The 23126-nt window shown below is 36.1% G+C and overlaps 1 protein-coding gene across 1 annotated transcript; it reads left to right on the top strand.

The window, feature by feature from the left end:
* The first annotated feature begins 19816 nt into the window (after positions 1-19816).
* Positions 19817-22157, top strand: LOC131874482 (uncharacterized). The gene is made up of 6 exons (XM_059217880.1): positions 19817-21125; positions 21227-21304; positions 21424-21492; positions 21601-21693; positions 21794-21883; positions 21988-22157. Exons 1-6 carry the CDS (start codon positions 20109-20111, stop codon positions 22048-22050), a joined length of 1410 nt encoding a protein of 469 aa, XP_059073863.1. The 5' UTR covers positions 19817-20108; the 3' UTR covers positions 22051-22157.
* The last annotated feature ends 969 nt before the right edge of the window (positions 22158-23126 follow it).

Raw genomic sequence — 23126 nt, 5'->3', positions numbered from 1 at the left:
CTTAGCTGAAGTTGTTTCCAAGAGGCCTTATTTCACAAAATTAAAAGGAGAAAATGAACCAAGGTGATATGCAAATAAGAAATTTTAGATGTTCAGCCACTTTAGTCTCCAAGCCTCAAAACCGCACTTCACGTTGAGTGGTAGATGAGCGAATTTTCCCTAGAGTGCATTATAGGTATGAGTTTGAACATTCGAGCGAGGTAATCTAAGAATTGAGCTCATATGCAATGGAATGATTGAAAGGCTCATTTGCAATCTACTTCATCTCCAAGTCTTCCAGAGGTTTGAACTTCATGACTTCACATTTTGGAGCGAACTTCATGACTTCACATTTTGGAGCGAACTTCATGACTTCGCATTTTGGAGCGAACTTCATGAGTTGAGTTTTTGGAGCGAACTTCATAAGTTGGGTTTTTGGAGCGAACTTCATGTTTAAGGAGATTGGAGTGAACTACACCTTCAAGCTTTCATGAGCGAAGTTGGGAATAAAGGAATGCAGCAAATTTGAGAACACGAACTTCATGAGTTGCACTTTTGGAGCAAACTTCACAACTTCCCAATTTGGAGCGAACTTCATCAATGAGCACACATGAGCAAGCCTACATGAATTAAATTGAAAGAGAAGTGAGGGATGTTTGATAGCACTTGCCTTGAATGGATTAAGTTTGAAATAAACTTCACGAATTCAACACTCGGAGTGACTTCATGAGTTGATAATTTGAGGCGAACTTCATGAGTTGACAAATTGGAGCGAGTTTCATGTTTGAGACTGTAGTCACATAAATCTGTCCACTTAATTAAATGAATATTTAATATTTATTTGATTATTTAACCATCAATTAATAATTAATTAAATTAATATTTAATTAATTCATCTTAACTCTCTTCTCCTATTAATTAAATAAATTATTCAATTTATTTGATTTAATTCACTTAACCAAATTCAGACCATTAATTAAATAAATAAATCATATTTATTTAATTAAATATTTTCTCACATTTAAATAAATTAATATTTATTTAAATCCCCCAAAAATCCCACCTCTCACATTTAAATAAATTAACATTTATTTAAATCACCTTTATCCTCTACCCACTTGCATTTTCCTACAAATACAAGTTGCACAATTATTTTAAATAAATAATTTATTTAAATCACCTTTATCCTCCACCCACTTGTATTTTCCTACAAAAGCAAGTTGCACAACTATTTTAAATAAATTATTTATTTAAAATCCTATTTATCCTCACCCACTTCAAGCCTTTAATGGTTTCCCTTAAAGTATTCAAACTTGATGGCTTTAAAGTCTTCAAACTTGATGGCTTCCTTCTATAGTCTTCTTAAGACTTTAATGGTTTTCCTTAAAGTCTTCAAGCCTTTAATAGTTTCCCTCAAAGTCTTCAAGCATTTTAATGCTTTATCTTCATTTTTCTCATTTAAATAAATTAATATTTATTTGAATATTTATCCAAATGCAAATTACACCATTTAATTGAAATAAATGATTTTATTTTAATTGAAAATACCAAAATTTCTCCCACTTGCATTTTCCTACAAAATCCACTTGTATGCCTAAACCCCTTCTAGATTCTTCTAAACCCTTCCTAATTAGCCTAATCCATCCCCTAAATATTGTCACATTCCTAAGCAAATTGGAGTCACTTCTCAAAGACTCCAAAGTCTTTGAAAAGCAATTAATGCTTTGTGTGTTCAACCACTAAATGGCTCAAAGTCTTTGATAACCATTGAAGGCTTTCAACCTTCAACCACTTAATCCCCAAAGTCTCCAATAACCATTAATGGTTACCTCAAACCCTCCCACATGGTTAAAACATTTGTTTTGACTCAACCTCTACCCAACCCAAAGGTCTCATCAAGCCTTTAATGCTTTGACCATGATTATCTCTTTATCATTTGCACAAAGGTTTATCCTTGGATTAACTCTTAATCCAATGGGTAATCTTAATTTAGACTTGACCCTTACCTTCTAGATAACCATGAGGTCTTCTCGGGCCTTTAATGCCTCCAACCTCTTCTCTCAACCCAATCCTATGTTGACACTTGTCACCATTTTATTGGTGCCAATTGTGCACATGGATCCCCAACTTTCAATCCTAACCCTGGTTAAGATTGCTCAATCTTAACCCTTCATTTCTCCATTTCTTCTATAAATAGAACCCTTCTCCTCAAGCAAAAGGAGAAGCATTTTAGATTATTGTTGTTATATTGGCATTAGCATAGAGCTTTTTCATAGCATCACTATCTACTCTTGCATAGTATTTGCTTATCATATTCAACCATCTTGAATCTCCATATGGCATCCATGGCTAGTGCTAAAAGCTGAGAGCTACACTCATTTGGGACTTGGAGAGGAGAGAAACAAGGGAGAAGCATCAAAAGGCATCATGGAAGCATCTTAGGGAGGCTCTTCTCCTTTCTTTTATTTTGTTAAACTTCTTTCATGCTTTTTGAAATCTCTCTTGATATGTTTGGAATGGTTTTTAGTTCTTTGTTTTGTTTTTATGGTTGAAACTAACTTATTAACATTGAACTTTGTTGTTGCCTTGTCCCCATTTCCATGACATCAGAGACATTTGAAGTGAACTTCACAAGTCAAGAAAATGGAGCAAGGTTAATACAAGTATACTTCATGAGTTGACAAATTGGAGTGAATTTCATGTTTGAGACATTTGAAGCGAACTTCACAAGTCAAGAAAATGGAGCGAGGTTAACACAAGTATACTTCATGAGTTGACAAATTGGAGCGAATTTCATGCAAATATGAACTTCATGAGTTGAGTTTTTGGAGTGAATTTCACTCAAATGAACTTCATGAGTTTGAAAATTGAAGCGAACTTCATGTTTGAGGAATTTGGAGCGACTTCATGAGTTAGAGGTTGAGAGTGAACTTCATGATTCAAAAAAATGGAGCAAATTCCCTACAAGGCGAACTTCATGAGTTTAAAAATAAGAGTGAACTTCATTGGTTTACAATGCATTAAAATTAACCACACATTACTTTAGCGCTCAAAATTAAAATTTGAAATTGATCAAGAGGTAAGTCGGCGTAGGAATTTTATTTTATTTTATTTCAATTTAGCTAAGTCGGCCTTCATAGGAAAAGACACAACTTTCACCTTAATCACCTCTAAGAGAGAGTTTGAAACAATCATTTCAACATCAAAACAAGCAACTCTTCTCCTTCTTCAGCGAATTTTCAATCAACAATCTGTGTTTGATAGCGAATTTTGAATCAACAATTAGCGAATTTCAAGTGCAGACCAACAAATTTAGTAGCAAGAGGATGAATTTACTCCATAAGGATCAGCAACATCATCTTCATAAAGGTGAGCTTTAGTAGATTGGAGGGTGGATTTCATCCTTCAGCAGCTAAGAGTTAAGGAGACAAAGATCCTTTGAGTACCAACATTCACATCATTAATTAGATTTTGAAGTTAAAGTTCAAAAATCAGAAGTAAGTGCATCATTAGGACAGATATAAAGTCAGGAGCAGGTCTAATTTAGGTCTGATTGTGATTTTGTTAAAGCAATTTTGACCTTCCTAATGCATATAATGAGTAAATTAGTGTTATTTAGCAATTAATTTCATATTTTAGATGCAAGATTTAGTTCATGCTTGAGTAAATGGGCTTCAATATTTCACACTACTCTAACTTGCATATCTCTCATAGGTGAAAGATGGCGGATCCCAAACCAAACAAAACCCTCTCCTTCCAAGCGCTCATCAAGGAAGACTTGAAGGGAAGTGCATTCGAAAGCAGGATCACGTCTCATTGGAGAAAAGTTGGAGACGACAATCTCGGGAAGTTCAACACCAAGAAGTTACGGCACCCATCATACATGAATGAACCTACAACTACGACCAAGAAGATGATTGAAAGTGGGATCATAAATGTAGTTGGCTTTCCTCCCGCGGTGCAATGCTGCGATCTCATTGTAGAATGTGCTAAATACTATGACTCTGTCGTTTAGAAGAATCGGGGTGAAGGATGGAACAGTGCTTGCATATCTTTCAAAGACAACACTCAGCTAGATATTTCATCTACCCGAGCCTAAAGACATGGTCTACATAAGCATATAAGGAGCTAAATCCACCTACGATGATGATGTAGATGCTTGTGCAAAGATGGCTTGAAAAACTACATAAGATGGACTTCAATGATGAATTTAGAGACTTCATCACTTTGCTCCATCAATTGATTGGTGCACCTGAGGCTTCATATTTCGAGGACTGGATGTTCTACTTCATTGAGACTATCACTCATGGCAAGAATGCAATCAATTGGGCAAGGCTCATTAGTAACAACATTGATCAACAATTAAGGAGGCTAATGCGCACCAGAGCGTTCTATATGAGCTCCTACGTCATATACTCCATTGCAAAAAATTATGAGTATCTAGGACTCATGTACACGGGCATAGTTGGAAGGAGACCTAGACAAATTAAGGTATATGATTGTTATCCACAGCTTAAGCATCCACCAAAACAACACTATAGGAGGGTGAATGATGCATTCACTATGCATATCACAAGGAAGCTCTAAGGTAAATTGCAACAAAGACTCTCTCTAGAAGCACAAGCATTGGTAGAACAAAACGGTGTGTGGTTCATCCAGTTCCTGAAGTTCACATATATCAGAGTTCAAGGATCTCTTGTTCCTCCCTACATATTGCCACGCTACCCAACAAATAGAGTGGTGCTACTCGAGGTGGTGAGATAGTTATTGGCATACATCAAGGCATATAGGCATAATCATGCAGTCATTGTTTCTTTTCCTATCACTCTCGGAAATTCTATTGAATCATGCCAATCCATTCATGCAGCAGAAGATGCCAAGAAAGAGTTAGCATTACATTCACTCAAGCCATTCACAGCTAGAGACTGCTTCGATCCATATGGTAATGTGAAAGAAATTCCGGGAAGAAAGCATGCACATCGATGGCATCTTGAGGACTATTGGATAAACATTCAAGATGATATAGAAGTGAAAAAGATGTATTCCAAGCTACCTCTTCATTTCATCCGAAGATGCAAGATGTTTCATGTTGCCGATCAAGTTCAAGATAGTGGCAAATATCTCCAAGAAGCCTATGCCAAAGAAGATAAAGAGATCAAGTTTAAATGGGCGGATATGGAGATTGAGGACTTGAAGGAATTGATGAAACCAGTTTTGGAATACACCCGCATATGGATAGACATACAACACCAGAAATTGAAAGAGCAGAATATAGCACCGACATTCCACCCAGAGGAAAGAGTAGATGATGAAGATGAAGCAAGTGAAAGTGGGAGCACACCTCAACCATCTCATTTGAGAGGATCTAAGAGAAAAGAGGATCATGGAGAAAAGGAACCCTCAAGGAAGAAGCATAAATCAAGTACGAGTCATCCTTCCTCTAGGCATGAAGAACGAAGGATAGAAAAGTAGTTGAACCAAGGGGCCAATGAATCAGCAGAATCTACAGTCCACAATGATAAATGCAAAGAAAAATCACCTCAAGAGAAAGAAGATCTCACCCATCTCATTCAAGAGATTGAAGGAGGTGAACAAGAAGATAATGATGAAACCACTTCACCACCTAGAGATGAGCAGAGGAATGAAGAAGCACAAATTCAAGAAGGAAGATCTTCTATTTCGGAGTGGCTAAAAGAAAGACTAGCTCCAGAAGTGATAGCAGTTGAGTAAGAATAAACATATGATATAGCGAGTCTTCTAAACCAAATTCGAGAATTCACGCAAAAGAGGAAAGCTACGAAGATGTCGAAGGTGATTAGAGATGATTCGAGATCAAGGTAGTTACAAATAGCTACTCCAAGGGTTGAGAAGTACAAAGGTGAGATCACAACGGATGAGTATGACATGGAAACTATTGATTTGGGTCCACTCACCTTTGAAGAAGCTATAGGTGATGCAACCGATTCATTGAAGGTAGTTAATGACATGTTGAGAGTTGAAATAGAGAAGAATAGAAGATTAAAAAAAGAGATAAGTGTCTGGAGGAGCCATGTTCAGCAATTTCAGCAGCCATTAAGACATTAAAATCCAGCAGCTACACCGCCTCCCTTGCTTTCTGCAGAATTAGTTGATCATATGGAGAAGATGAGGAACTCTGCACAATTAATGGATGCATGGATAGAGGATTCATATGCTAGAGTTAGCAAATTAATGAAGGGCATAATGCAGACACTCGATACAGTCATAAAGGTCCTTGGGAGAACTCATGCCCTCATAGAAGCCTCTGAAGCATTTGCTCATGCTAGAGATGTCATCATTTCAGTACTTCAAGTAATAAGGAAAACACCGAGGGAAGTCCTATCAAGAGAGAAGATAAGAAGAGAAGGAACTACACCTAGCCTTTTACAACAAAGTAGCTTACTTTGCATGAAGAAGATCATTTTTTAGGAGATTGGAAATGGGTGTAGTCAAGTTCAAGATGATATGCACCGAATCCATGATAAGATAGTGGAAGTAGCCCAAATTGTTTTGGAAAGAAAGATTGATCCCAAAATAATTATGGAAGCTAAGGAGTTGGAAGAAAGAATAAGAGCTATCTTCCATGGGACTGATGGAATGATCACCAAGGAACGATTGAATGATATGCTTGAGTTCATGGTTTTAGCAAGCAAAACTCAAGAACTTGAACTTGAATGGGAGGATGCCATCGTCAAAGCTTTCGACGAGGTCATGCACATGGAAGAGTAGTTGAAGTCTCTACCTGAGATCTCGATGACAGAGATAGATGATATGGTGACCAGATTCATCGAATATGCTAGAAAGGAATGTGAGAAAGGGAACCAGATTCTAGAAGACAGTTTGTTATGATCCCACTTGGCATTTCATTTTCCTATTGGAGGATGCTTCCTCAGTTTTTGTGTGGACCCATCCTTTTCTCTCATTGGTTGATTTTTTGATGATGTTTATCTAGATAGGGTTTCATTTGTATCAAACCCTAATTAAGGTTTAGGTGGCAAGATCTTGGCCCTTGATCTTCATTCGATCTCGACCCTTCATTGTATTTGGGAGTTCTATATAAACTCCACTCATTTCATTTGTAAAGGGAATAGAATATAATATAATAAGAAGAGAAAATAGAAGAGAGTAATAATAGTTCTAGAATAGTGGATAGATTAGAAGTCAAGAGTGATAAGAGAAGGACTTGAAGAATTGTTGTTGTTTGGTATGGGATTAATACAACATTGAAGTTGTGGTGTTTCTATTCATTCTTTGAAGTCTATTGCATGGTTCTTTATCTTCTCGAGTCAATCTTTGATATTATTTTAAGCATCTAGATTGAATGATGGAATGTTGTATTTGATATATTGTGAAACTGGTAATCCATACCACTAGCCTCTTACTGGTTGTAAGTACACCTTGTGTGGTCAACTGGAATCATTGATAGTGCTTAAGTTCAATTGTTGCTCAATCATCGAGATGTATTCGAGTAATGGTGTCTATGCTTAGCAATGATTTGAAAACCTCTAAATATCCTTAGAAGATTGCACTAGTTTTAGTGGATTTTTTCTTGTATGGCGATGCTAAGACTAGTAAAGTTTCACTTGTGTCATTCCTCATCCATTCATTCTTAGGATAGTTTAGAACCTCTCTAAACCCTTATCTTTTGCCATTTTTTGACAATCATTCAGTAGTATTAGGAAAGAGCCTCATTGCATATCATCTGCAAATTACTTCATGAAATCTTTCATAACCATAAATACCCATTGATGAAACAACAATCACAATGACCAACAGAGCTTATCCACATGTATTGATCCTACATTCATGAACCTTGGAGTCTTCTCAAGTGATCCTTAAGCTAATCTTCAACATTTGAGAGATTTTATTCAAGAGAGGATAAGATACTTCTGGGTATTTTATTATGTGTTTGTATGTGCCTAAAAAACCACATCAACAGAATTGGCACTAGAAGGAGGGCTCGCTTCGCTAAAGTGAAAGATTTCTAGTAGATCATGATGCAAAATGGTACTGTCTAAAGAATATCTCATCTTAGGTGAACAACAAGATATCATCTCACAATTGAACACTCTTGCTTGGAGAAATCAAAGAAGTCATGTTGAATTCCGACAAGTGAGAGTTGTAAGTGATAAAGAAGTATAGTTATGAAATTTGCCTCCAATTATCATCGTTCCAAGAGTGAGAAATACCGAGAATCTACCTGCTACCAATCAACAAAGAGGAAATTAAAATCTGTTCAAAAGTTGGTGTGTTGAATATGAATCATAATGGTGCTACCTGCTTCTGTTAGAAGAGGTGAACCTGCTAGAGAAGGCGAATTCAAGAAACCAGGCTTAGGAGACGAAAGAGACATCATAGCCAATTTAAACAACCTTGCTTGGGAAGTAAAAACAAGTGCACCACAATACTTTGGAGTTACTTTTGTGTTGGATGATGAAGAAGAAATAACGAATAGAATTGAAGCTCAAGTTGAAAGAGATTTGCTCGCCCAAAGACTACAAAACCAAATTGTTCACAAATAAGTCATTCAAGAGAAAAGCTTAATTGAAGGAGTCATCATTTTTCAATGGTATTACCACATAGAGGATTGGACGAAGTAGTACAACCAAACTTGGAATTAGGCAACGTGCAAGAAGAAATCCTCTCGGGATTGAATGGCCTAGCTTGGAACGTTAGGAGTCTTGGAACCCTAAATTTTGCAATTTTTAGAATTCCAGATTCCAAGACAATGAACAAGAAAAATTATATATATATTGAATAGGTACAAGTAATATGTTTTATATTTGTTGCACAATATGAAACCATAACATAAACACAATAATGGGCATAAAAAATGGATTGTGAAGCACCAAAGGGGGGTATTTACATCATTTAAAGACCATTTATCCATTATATACCCATAAAATAGCCTTAAAACACCTCTAATATGCCTAAACAACTTGTAAATTGACAATTATTTACATAAACTAAGGCAATTTCGGGATTTGGAATTATTTTTATTTAAAAGGGGGGTGTCTTTTCACCCAAAGGGGTATGAAAACCATTCAACCACATATATATGTGTGATGTAAAATGTAAAGAGGGGGAAATAGAGATACAAGAGGTGGAAGCAATTTTGTACTTTTAAACTTTTTATAAAAAATAACCAGTTGCATTTTCTTTCTCATATGTGTTGAGAGTTAACATATTTTCATAAGGCAGTTGCTTGTGATATTATCTAAAGCAGATAAGGTTATTTGTGTTCTTCCAGTGAAATTATGTGTTTCATATTGTAGATTTGGATCAAAAAAGATTTACTTGTGAATTGTAATTGTTCCATGTATTTCTTCCTTGGATGGTCTCTTAAAGTTAGGGTTAAATTCATTCAAGCGGTTTACAATATAGACATTGAAGTAGAACTCATAAGAAACAGTAACTGACAGACTTGTCGAGAGGGGGTGGGTTTAAAAATTGTCTCAAAAGTTTACACAATAAGTCCTAAAGAAATATAAGACTCTGTAGCCCAAATAAGAGGAAAGGCACTGATCATTTGTAAACAAACCCTTTAACCATACCAATCACCTTTTACTTTTAAGCATTAGGATTAGTAGAGAGGTATAGTAGGTAATTTAGCCAAAGTGTACCATATATACTTTTGTAAGATACATAGATCAGTATGTTTAAGAAACTTATGCCATTCTGAGACTAGGAGATATTAGATTAAGACACTAAATCTACTATAAAAAGCATTAGTTGAAGGAACAACTAGTGAGTAGGTATACCCGCCTAGGTCCTGCAGAGCCTAAAGTGAGAGAGTTAGTAACTAAATAGGTTCACTATATAAGCTGGCCAAGTCAATTGGAGGGTTTGATCATAGGAGTTGGCATTTCCTTAGAACCTATCCAATCTGTTGATTTGAGACCCAACAGATTGGCGACTCTGCTAGGGAAGAATTATTAAGACTCTGCTGTGGGAGAGAACTAAGAAGAAAGAAATAACTTATGTCCTCTATGAAAGAGGTGGCGACTCTATAAAAAGAAAAATTAAATGAATAAGATCAGTAGCATTCAGTATGTTTCAATACCCATATTTTTATGGAGAAGCATCTTCAGAAAAATATGCACAGTGGCAACCACAACCACAAAGAGGCAAGAATATTCCAAGAAGTTTTAAGCCATTGGATTTCGGTAACATCCTTGAGTATCCATATGAATTTCCTTGTGAGTTGAAGATCTGTATGCCGAGGTTCTATGGAGATGAAAGGGAATCACCAATTGGGCATCTAAAATAATTTTATTGGTTTATTGAGACCTTCAAAATCTACTCAGAAGAAACGATCATGAAATGGTTTGTGCTAACATTGGAGGTTGTTGCAGAGAAGTCATTCAACTTGTTACCCCCACAAAGTATCTCATCATGGGAAGAACTTGAGTTGTGGTTCATGGAAGAATTCTACAATGTAATCGAGGACAACACTTCAGTCGCTATCCCTTCAATTGGTTCTCCATACCAAAATCAGATTCAATCAGATTATGATTGTGGTAATGCAATCTACAACATAAGAAGAAAGGAAGGTGAATCTATAGAAAACCTGATTGGTAGAATAATGGTGACTTATTTCCAAATTCCTGATAATATACAACTTAATTCAGCTATACTGGAGGAATTGATCGTGAGAGAATGTGGGTCTGACAGTTTGGAATCAGCATGTTCAATTCTTGAAGAATTGAATAAAAAACTACATGATTTGCGTGAGATGAGTAACATCAACATAAGAGATGCAAATGAAGATGAATATATAGAAGAATCAGTTATCCCTTTGGAAGTCCCATCTGATGAAGAAGCAGTTGATGATGTTTGTGAGTACAAGTCAGAACCTGAAGAAATTGTTGCTAACATTGATGAAGAATATTGTACCAGTCATGAGGAAAGTGAATTCATACCTGAGTACCTTGATGATACAGTTGATAAAGAAGAGGTATGCAAATTTGAAAATGGCTTTCAAATATTTTCAAACCCCTTATGTGATGAAGTGATAGAGAAAAATCATATTCCCTACTGCCATGGTATGTGTGAAAAGGATTTTCATGTATTCTCAAATCCTTTATATGATGAAGAAGAAAAAATTTCAGACAGTATGGACAATACAAACATGTGTGAAGACAATATGGGTAATAATATGACTAAGTCACGTGATAAAAGGACCACAAAAATAAGAGAGTTACAAAAGGAAGGTACATCACATAGAGATAAAATAAAAGGTGAAAAGAAGTACCAGTTAGATAATATGCAGCATTCCAATAAAATAGAGATGAAGAATATGCGGATGCCACAAGAAGCAAACTTTTGTAAAAGTATAAATACCATTTCCTATGGAATAAGGGATAATGGTAATCCAAGTGAAATAAAGAATCCTTATAAAATAAGGATGGATGATTCATCTTATGACAGGAATTGCCAATCAGGTGATATCACTAATTTCAAAGTTTTTAAACTACTTCATGATGAGAATCAGATGTTTGATAGAGGAAAGAATTAGTGTTCAGTCTTTGGGGCTTGAGGCCACCAAAACAAGTCAATGAATAAGGCACATGGTTTGCTCTACCAGAGATCTGAATTCTTGCTATGCCCACAAGGGGCATACATCCCCAGACAGAGCCACTCTTGGAACCCTAAATTTTGCAATTTTTAGAATTCCAGATTCCAAGACAATGAACAAGAAAAATTATATATATATATATATATATATTGAATAGGTACAAGTAATATGTTTTATATTTGTTGCACAATATGAAACCATAACATAAACACAATAATGGGCATAAAAAATGGATTGTGAAGCACCAAAGGGGGGTATTTACATCATTTAAAGACCATTTATCCATTATATACCCATAAAATAGCCTTAAAACACCTCTAATATGCCTAAACAACTTGTAAAGTGACAATTAATTACATAAACTAAGGCAATTTCGGGATTTGGAATTATTTTTATTTAAAAGGGGGGTGTCTTTTCACCCAAAGGGGTATGAAAACCATTCAACCACATATATATGTGTGATGTAAAATGTAAAGAGGGGAAAATAGAGATACAAGAGGTGGAGGCAATTTTGTACTTTTAAACTTTTTATCAAAAATAACCAGTTGCATTTTCTTTCTCATATGTGTTGAGAGTTAACATATTTTCATAAGGCAGTTGCTTGTGATATTATCTAAAGGAGATAAGGTTATTTGTGTTCTTCCAGAGAAATTATGTGTTTCATATTGTAGATTTGGATCAAAAAAGATTTACTTGTGAATTGTAATTGTTCTCTGTATTTCTTCCTTGGATGGTCTCTTAAAGTTAGGGTTAAATTCATTCAAGCGGTTTACAATATAGACATTGAAGTAGAGCTCATAAGAAACAGTAACTGACAGACTCGTCGAGAGGGGGTGGGTTTAAAAACTGTCTCATAAGTTTACACAATAAGTCCTAAAGAAATATAAGACTCTGTAGCCCAAATAAGAGGAAAGGCACTGATCATTTGTAAACAAACCCTTTAACCATACCAATCACCTTTTACTTTTAAGCATTAGGATTAGTAGAGAGGTATAGTAGGTAATTTAGCCAAAGTGTAACATATATACTTTTGTAAGATACATAGATCAGTATGTTTAAGAAACTTATGCCATTCTGAGACTAGGAGATATTAGATTAAGACACTAAATCTACTATAAAAAGCATTAGTTGAAGGAACAACTAGTGAGTAGGTATACCCGCCTAGGTCCTACAGAGCCTAAAGTGAGAGAGTTAGTAACTAAATAGGTTCACTCTATAAGTTGGCCAAGTCAATTGGAGGGTTTGATCATAGGAGTTGGCATTTCCTTAGAACCTATCCAATCTGTTGATTTGAGACCCAACAAGGAGAAGCAAAGAAGAGTATACAAGAATCTAAATCTTACTAAACCGAGAAGAAGCAAAGGCTAAAAGAATTCAAAGAGTTGCCGCAAGAGCACTTTTCAATCAACAAAACCCACAGTAAGTTTTAAAGGGCAATCATTTCACACTGGAGTGCATAGGTTCTTTCTCACCCGAGAAGCATCAAAGGATATTGAGGTCAACACCAAGAGAGAAGGAGCTAACTGAATTGCAGTTCACTTCAAGATCAAAACAAGCAAAGAAAGGAGAAATATTAAGAGAACATATATTGAGAATACAAGATCAAACTAGTTCATCTGATCAAACCAATTCATCTCAAACTCCTTCACTTCAAGAGAAAGTTCAAGTTGCAATTCAAACAAGTATTCAAGTAGTCACACAATCAATAAGTCAAGCAAGTTCTACTCCGACAAGTTCTCACTCTACTTCATCAAGCTCTAACATAGCCAACCAATCAAGTTCGCAAAGTACAGGAAGTAGAATGGCTCATTTGAGACCACCTCATCCTCCTCTTCATGTGCTTAATGGATCTACATGGATGGTCAACAATCCATCCCCTCTGGAATTTGCAGTATATCATGAGATGCCGAAAACCCCGGAAAACTTCTGCCCTAAGTTCAATGTGAATGATTTCAACCGAACAACAGAAGATCACATCAAGATGTTTGAAGACCTCCTCCGCAACAGGCAAATTGAATACAGAGATGTGGCTTGTAGAGTTTTTCCATACTCGCTAGGAGAGGAAGCATAGTTCTAGTTCATTCATCTGCCTACAGGATCAAAAAGAACATGGGATGCAATGAAGGATGCATTCATTGCAAAATTTGGAATTCCAGCCACTCATGTTGAGCTATACAGACAATTCGTGGAGATCAAAAGGAGAGAACATGAGCCTAACACCGCTTTCAATAACCGGTTCCATAGGGCTTATATAATGATGCGAGCTCCATATCTCATTGTCGATGCAAGAGAAATATACTATGGTGCCTTAGATCATTTGAATTCCATGTTCATAAGAGCCTACCCCGCACCAAATGATTTCAATGCAACATATACAAAGGCTATTGAAGTAAGCAAGAATATGGGGTAAAACACCACTGGACCACTGCTTCACATGGGACCTCCCCCGACACCTAACCAAATTCAAGCCATAAGTCAACCCTTGATGCATCAAACCCTAGTCCTGAATGCAATTCCGCAAGCAGCTTATCACAACATGTAGCCATCCAACCAATTAGTACTTCATCCAAGAGTTGCACTCTCTCAAGCTTCGCCAGCACATCCAGTCTACCTGCAAAATGCATCAACATCTACAAGAACGCGGGAAGAAAATGATGAAATGAAGGAATTAATTGAACAAGTCAAAAATTTGTCTACCGAAGTAACATACTTGAGAAATCAAAATAATCAGTTGCAGAGCATGCAAAGGAGTAATCAAAATTATCAAGGAAACAATCAAAACTATCAAGTAGGTAACAATCAAGGATTCAAAAGTAACAACCAGGGATATCAAAGAAGAACATGGAATATAGCTCCTAACAATGGAAATGTAGTTTCACTGCTGGATAATCCATCTAGCTCACAAAATCAAGAGAATCATCCAGCTGACAAAGTATTCTTAGAAGAAGCGGTATTATCTAGTTGGTGTAGATTACATAATACGAATCAACACTCAGAACTCCAATGCCTTGAATTCAAAATAGTTGCTAACATATTTCAACAAGAGATGCACAACACAGAGGCACCTGAAAATCCTCCAACAACAGGGTATGAAATGGTTCCTACAACGTGATATGACCAAGCACTAGTTGTTGATAGCTACAAGCCTATTTCAGCATGCTCAGAGGATCAATATCCCAAAGCTCCAACGGTACCACCAAGTTCTCCATTTCCACCTGCATCTGCAAATGGACCTGTTGAAGACTCAAAATATGTCTTCCCACCTCTTAACAACAATGTCCTAGTTGAAGGCATAAAAGAAGTACATACATTGCAACAATCATCGGGAAATGAAGGAACAAAAGTATATCAGAGGAATCATAGAAATCAAGACCCATTAACAACATTGATTCCTCCAAACAATTTTTCTACCCCACCAGATCCAAATGCCAGCAATGTCCCAAGCTATCCACAAGATGCGTTAGAATACAGACAAAGGAACACTCCTTCCCCTCCCAAGGACAAATTGAAGAAGCTCAGTTTGTATGTACTCGAAGAGTTCAAGAAGGTCAAATTCATCTTTTCACTATTTGAGTTGATGAGGGTACCTGAGATCAGGGAAACATTAGTTAATAGCCTGAGTGATGCTACGACAGCTAGGACAAATAATCAGAATACTTCCAATGCCTCAAGAGGAACAACTAATGCTCCTCAAGCTAATATACATATCATTTAGGAAGAAGCGAGTGAAGAACAACAACTAGCTAGCAACAAATGTATGGTCCAGATTTCATCCTTCTTGTCGAAGATAGAATATATGTTAGAAGGAAAGACGATGCTCAAAAGAGATAACAAAAGGACCTCGAAGACCCTGAAAGTAGAAGAACAACCTACTTCGAGTGAGATTGTCTCAAGGAAAGAGACTACCACCAAAAGGGATCCAGCTAAAGGTAAAACATCAAAGCAAGAAAACAATGTTGAAGGCGAGAGTTCAAAACGAAGCAACGATGCTGATAGAAATGAAACAAGTCAACAAGAGCAAAAAGATTGATCCATAGTTTTATGTCAAGGAAAAGATGAGCCAACTCCATTTCTACGTTCAATAAGATTTTTTGGGAAACTCCTACATAACTATTTGTATGACTCGGGAGCCTCAAGCAACGTAATGCCCTTAGCCATCTATCAGAGGCTGGGTATAACTCTTACACCTACTACAAAGAAGGTAACTCAATTAGACAAGACAAAAGTTCCAGTAGTAGGAGAGCTCAACAATATTCATATGCAACTAGCAGCAAAACCAAGAGTTCAACACTTCATTGATATTTCAATCGTAGAGATCCTTGATACCTACAATGTGCTATTGAGTAGGGATTGGTCACGGAAATTGAATGACTATGTTTCAACAGATTTTTCTCATATGTGGCTACCATGGAGAGGAGTTCCCAATCAAATCAAGATTGACAATACGACCAGACTAAAGCTGATGATAACAAAATATGGTGAGAACAATGAAAGTCTATTCCTTGAGATAGATTTGGGAACCTACAAACCCAAAGTTGAAGGATTCCTAATGCTACAAGGTCTTCATGAAGAAGATAATGCGCAAGAAATAATGGAGTCAACTGAGGCTATTATTGAAAGTAACCATGACTCAGATAGTGAGGGAATGTTTGAGAATTTAAGAAGATTTGTCCATAAGAATATCCAACAAGGAATTGAGTTTGGAAGCCTGACATGTATCTAAGATCTACTATTGCCAAATTGGTGTAGGATACATAACGCCTTCCATTCTGAACTTTCATGTGCCATGTGCAAAATTGCTTTGGAGCAAGTTTACAAGAAGATTCCTGAGGCTAAAGCACTAGAAGAGATTGGAGTTCCAGAGATTGACAATTCATTTGAAGAAGACACTTAATCCGACTCATCAGAAGAGAGAAATAAAAAGAATCAAACTTTACGAGAAGGAGAAGAAAAGAAAGATGAAAATCAAGCATGGACTCTAAGATTTGATGGATCAAAATCAAAACAAGGATCAGGAGCTGGCTTTGAGCTAATCAGTCCTTCAGGAGAACATATTTGGTTGCCCACATATTGCAATTTCCCTGTACAAATAATGTTGTTGAATATGAATAATCGATTCATGAGTTATTGCTCACCATCAAGAAGAAAGTAAAGATCCTACATGTGTTTGGAGACTCGGAAATAGTTATAAGGCAAATAAAGAAACAATGTGTGTGTCATGACAAGAGGTTAACAAGATATCGCAATCGAGTGTGGGATCTCATTGAGAGCTTTGACGTTTTTGATATTAAATCAGTATACAAACATCAAAATCAAGTGGCTAATTCCCTTGCTCAAGATGCCAGCTCATTAGCTCCACTCACCATGGAAGGATTAAATAAATTCACAGTAGAGCTAACACCAGTACCTTCAATTCCGGAAAATGTTACAAATTTTCAAGTATTTGAAGACGACAAACATATATTGGACTTCTTGACTAACACAAATGTCCTATTAACTCAAATCATTGATGACGAAGACATAGAAGGTGCTAAGATTGATCCAGAAGGTATCTTGAATTTGAAAACAAACACTATCCCAAAGGGTATGATAGAATTGGAAATAATTTTTTGACACAAATAAGTTGTCGGCAATCAGGAGTAATACTGTGGAAGGAAACACATGTGAGACCGTCAACTTGGGCAATGAAGAACAAATCAAGAACGTATTCATAGGTAAATCTTGCACTCCACAAGGAAAGGAGGGTATTTTGAAGAACATGAGAGACTTCCCAAATGTTATTGCATGGAGCTACGAAGATCTCAAGACATAAGACACTTCAATCATCACCCATACAATACCTTTGAAGCTAGGAAGCAAACCTTTCAGACAACGGCAAAGACCTCTCAACCCACTTTTGGAGCCACTAATATATCAAGAAGTGAAGAAGCTATATTAGCAAAAAACATTTTTCTAGTAAGACATTCGACATGGGTCGCCAACCAGGTTCCTGCACGAAAGAAGAATGGAGAAATCAGACTATGTGTGGACTTCACAAATCTCAATAGAGCATTAGAAAAAGGATAACTACATGTTACCTTTGTTGGATGAAGTATTGCAAATAGTTAACAGGTCACAAATGATGTCCTTTCTAGATGGATATTCGGGATACAATCAAGTGATGGTTGAACCAAAAGACAGATTGAAAACAACCCTCACAACCAAATGGGGAACATTTTCTTATAGGAGAATGCCTTTTGGACTTATCAATGCAGGAACCACTTTCCAAAGAGCCATGGATATTGCATTCATAGAGTTGATAGGAAAATGTATTATCATTTACATGGATAACATCACAGTATTCTCAAGAAAAAGAGAAGAACACGTGGAAGATCTCAGAAAAAAATTTCAAAGATTCAGGAGATATGGAATCTCATTAAATCCTAATAAATGCATGTTTGGAGTCACATAAGAAAAATTGTTGGGTCATGTTATCTCAGAGAAAGGTATCTCTATTGATCCTGATAGAGTTAAAGCAATCTCGACAATAAATCTCCCTACAAGCAAGAAAGAGCTCAAGTCATTCTTTGGCAAATACAATTTTGTGAGAAAATTCATCACTAGTTTCGCAGAAATAATTAGGCCACTAAATGAAATGTTGAAGGATGCTAAGATGCATTGGACTATACCAGCTAAAAGGGTGTTCGAAGAAATTAAGCAAGCAATTGTTGAAGCTCCAGTGCTAATCAGCCCAGACTACACAAAGCCCTTTTATCTATATTATTTCGCTTCAGAACACACATGTGCAGCTATCCTCACCCAGAGAAGCGAAGAAAAAGATGGGAATCCTATAGCATTCACAAGTGCTCCACTCAAAGATGTTGAATTAAGGTATCAAAATATTGAAAAGAAAACATAATCTTTAGTAAGAGCGATCAAGAAGTTCAAACATTACATCCTAAGGAGCAAGGTGCACCAATAGTCCCTGATGCAGTCGTAAAGACTCTCCTCATGGAGAACAAATTAGGAGAAAGAAGAGGAAAGTGGGTCACCACTATACAAGAATATGATATTGAGATCCAGCCAATGAAGCTAGTTCGAGGACAGGCTCTTGCGCAAACTCTAGCGGTAGAAGGACCAAGATTGATTCAACAAGTGTATGAATTGGATGATCTCACGCCAGATGAATGATATAAGAATATTGTGACTTATTTGCTCAACCATAAATGTCCTACACACATGACTCCTACACAAAAGAGAGCACTCAGATTGAAGAGTCGGCATTACATTCTCCAAGGTTCAGTCTTATATAGAAAGAATCATGAAGGAATCTATTTAAGGTGTGTAGGCAAAGATGAAGCAAAACAAATCATGGAAAACTTCCACAACAAATGGGTTAGTGCAGGATCATGGGGGACCAAAAAGTGGCGATGTGAAAAAAATAGCCTTCTCCACTCGTCTAAAAACACGAAAATCCGTGTTGACTTTTTGCTTGGCTTGGGTGTCAGTACACCTTGGCATGATAAACACCTAAGCAAATCGGATATCCGATTTTTATTTGTAATTTTAAACTAAAAATAAATTATATAATATATAATGTAATATAATAATATATTATATATTACATATTATATAATATATAATATATTATTATATTATATTATGTATATAATACATAATATATAATATAATATTAGATTATAAAATATTATATTAATAAATATAATGTAATAATATATTATATAATTATATAATATATAATATAATATTATATATATTATATATTATATAATATGTATTATATTATATATTATATAATATATAATATATTATTATATTATATATATTTTTTTTTTTTATCGGTTATTGGCCGAAGCCTGAATAGCTTTTGACTGGAGCTATGAACCAGTGGGGACACAGTAGGGGCCCCATCCCCATTACATATCTTTGAATTATTAGTATTATTATTATTATTACGTTTTATTAGATTGACCCAAGACCTTCCCCATCCTATGGAAGGCCAAGAGTCACAGCTTAGAATCTCACTTCATATGTCCCTATTGGGAATTGAACTTGGGTCTCCACAGTGAGAACCCAGTGTTTTAACCAGTTAAGCTCAACCCCTTGGACATTATATTATATTATTATATAGTACATATTATATAATATAATAATATATTATATAATATATTATTATATTATATAATATAATGTTATTTTAAGATAATTTAAGTATAAAAATTGTATCGAATCTTCGATTTTCTAAGACAATATAATTGGACTGTGACAGCCCGTGAGTTATCCACGGGCTGCGCGATTTTTGGGAATTCGATATCCGGTTTTTCGCCCAAAATTTGCTAAAAAATGCATTAAAAGGTAAGTTTTTTATTGTTTTCAATCATTTTCATTCAATTTTTGTATTTTTTTTAATATTTATTTCTTTTTTCATTGAAAATATGGTTTTTTTCATGAAAACTAGGTTTTTTTAAATCAAATACAAAATTGTTTAAATTTGTTAACTAAATTCAATTGTTTACATTCAATTAGGTTAAAAATGGGGGATAACAGTCAAAATATTGATCAACCACAACCGCAACAACCAAACCCTCCTTTGTCAAACCCCCCCTCAATTCAGGATTTAATTGCACAAAATTTGAACCAATTGAGGGGGATTGCAGATGTATATCATAGGATCCCTCGCCTAAACCCAATGTTTGATCCCCTCACATCGATCATAAAGAGAATGGAAACTATGACTGAGGAGCACAATGTCGCTCTTTTGTGGCGAGATTCTATGAGGGAACAATATGCGGATGGCTTGTCCTATAAGGAGATCAAGGATCTCAAGATATCCAAAGCCGCTATCGCCGCATTGTTTGTGAATCCCCGCACTGATCAACCTGTAGACCCCCCAAAAATAAAACTTTCTATTAAATGGTGCACAAATGATGGTATTGTGAAAAAAATTTGGGATCGTTGGTGGATGGTTTTCGACAAACCACCCAACAACAATCTTGATGTCCCCTTCTACTTCATAAAAAAAGTATGTGCTGAGTTTGTTTTAGGAAAACATGTGAACTACTTTGACATCCAACCTTTCCAGGGTGTGGGTTTAGGTATGCCCCAAAATAGACCTGGGGCAGTCAGAGTAGTCCAGGGCCCATATGTCCCCCCTCCTCCTGTTGATCCCCCACCTCCAGTGCAACATCCATATATCATTTGTGAGGCGACATCATGGACCATATCAGCTATTCACTCTTTGAGTAGCTTTTTGGTTTCTTGGGTTGGGTCAATAGCTCAGCCTACTTTTGATGGTAGTGGTGCATCCAATGGCGCTGACACATCATCCTCGGCTCCACACATTTGTGTGCCCCATAGTTGTGTGATGTGTGGGCACGTATGCTTGGGTCCAGTAGGACAACCTGTTGATCCTCCTACGGACAATGCAAATTATGAGGTACATGAGATGCACGATGCACCAGATGTTATGACACAGACTCGAGGATACCCTGGGGAGTCCTCGCATGCTAGAGGCGAGGAGGCACCATCATCATACATTGATGATGTAGTGGTAAGATTTGTATTTTCACAGTTCATGCTATATTTAAAATAAATATTTATAATCTAGATAATATTAAGTACTAATTTTTATGTACATGGTCTATTTAATAGTTGATGACCAAGGAGGAGTTAACACAAATTCAGGAGGGCACCTTGATGACCATTTCATTTGGCCTTGATAGCTTGACGGTACATATATTATTGCACCTAGTCGTTTGTATTTTATTATACATACATGATCATCATTTATATTGGTATTAATTAGATTATGTAGTAACTTGCATGTATATCTTATTTTACTCTTGTAGGGCACAAGCAGCACGAGTGCGGGGCTGTGTGATTTAGGATCTGGTAGTGCAGTTGGAGACAAGGGAAAGGTAATTGAATGCAAATATAATTGAATGAATAGTTTAAATAGCTTATAGTGATTATACATGTCTAGACATAGATTGATAGTTTCATATACTTGTTGTGTATATGTATAGAAAATTCTTGGCTTCACATCCTTGTTGACTACACCCAATATACCTGAAGATGAAGAAGAAGAAGAAGAAGAAGAAGAGATGCCTCGAGTACATGTGTGTTTATTTTATTTTGTGTTTAGTAGATATAATTTGTTATTATTAGTGACAATTATATGCTAACTTGTATCAATGTCATGTTTGTGAACATATGTAGGTTGTGTATGAAAATATTGAAAACATACCTCCTTTACCGAAGACATACATCAAGAGTCCTGCAAAGCCGAAGAGAAAACGTGGAGATGAGGTAAACAAGAATAGTTCAATTATAGTTCATTTTTATGTTAACTTTTCGAATGTGAGTTATATAATATAACTAATCTTAATTGTGGTTTGTTTTTTCTTGTGCAGGATCCTTCAGAGCCAAGCAGTGCGGCGAAGAGGATCAATTTTGATGATCCATCAACAGCTTAGGATGTTATAGATAGTTTTGGGATGCTTACATGTCTAGTTGGCATGTATATTTTTTATATGGACATACATTTTGTTTGAGTTAGCGTTTATGCCATATTTGTGTATGGACATACACTTGTAATTATTTGACATTTTTCATATATACAGAAGTTGATATTTGATCATATAAATTGTTGCTCATTTGTGCATGGTGTTATCATAGAAATCTTTAATCTTCATTCCAATAATTAAAAATGGTTAATAATGGTTATTTAATGAACAATACAATTCATTTTATTTCATCATAAGTGTTGTTTGTATAATGAACAGTACAATTCATTTAATGAACATTACAATTCATTTAATGAATAATACAATACAATTAATTTAATGAACAATACTTGATACAATTCATTATTACCCTATGCATACTCCTATTTCCCCCTCCCCCACTCAGTCAAACACTCAGGGTCATACCCTACCAGCGTCATCCCTTAAGCATCCTAAGTGCTAAAAATTGTCAAACTTTGAGGGGCCCTAACTCAGAATCCATGGCACCTGCGAACAATCGGTTTGAACCTATGGGGCCACGAGAGGGGTCCCTACAAAATTCTATCCCATTTTTTCAAGTTTCCCTACGGTTTTATTAGGGCAACATTTTTTCGGTTGGCAAAAAAATCGTCACTCGTTCAATCAAATGTTGTCGCATGGCCAATTTCTCGTTCTGCTCGTCGTAATAACAAACCGTCGGCTCTGACATGTCCAGTTAAGCATTATTACCCTATGCATGCTTCTATTTCCCCCCCCCCCCCCACCTCAGTTGAACGCTCGGGGTCATACCCTACCGGCATCGTCCCTTGAGCACCCTAAGTGCTAAAAATTGTCAAATTTTGACGGGCCCTAACTCGAAATCAGTGGCACCTGCAAACGATTCGTTTGAACCTATGGATCCACGAGAGGGGTCCCTACAAAATTCTATCTCGATTTTTCAAGTTTCCCTACGATTTTATTAGGGCAGCATTTTTTCAATTGGCAAAAAAATCGTCAGTCTCATTCAATCGAATGTTGTCACATGGCCAATTTCTCGTTCTGCTCGT

This window comes from Cryptomeria japonica, chromosome 3, assembly GCF_030272615.1.
Source record: "Cryptomeria japonica chromosome 3, Sugi_1.0, whole genome shotgun sequence".
NCBI classification, from domain to species: Eukaryota; Viridiplantae; Streptophyta; class Pinopsida; order Cupressales; family Cupressaceae; genus Cryptomeria; species Cryptomeria japonica.
This window is presented reverse-complemented; position numbering and strand designations above follow the sequence as displayed.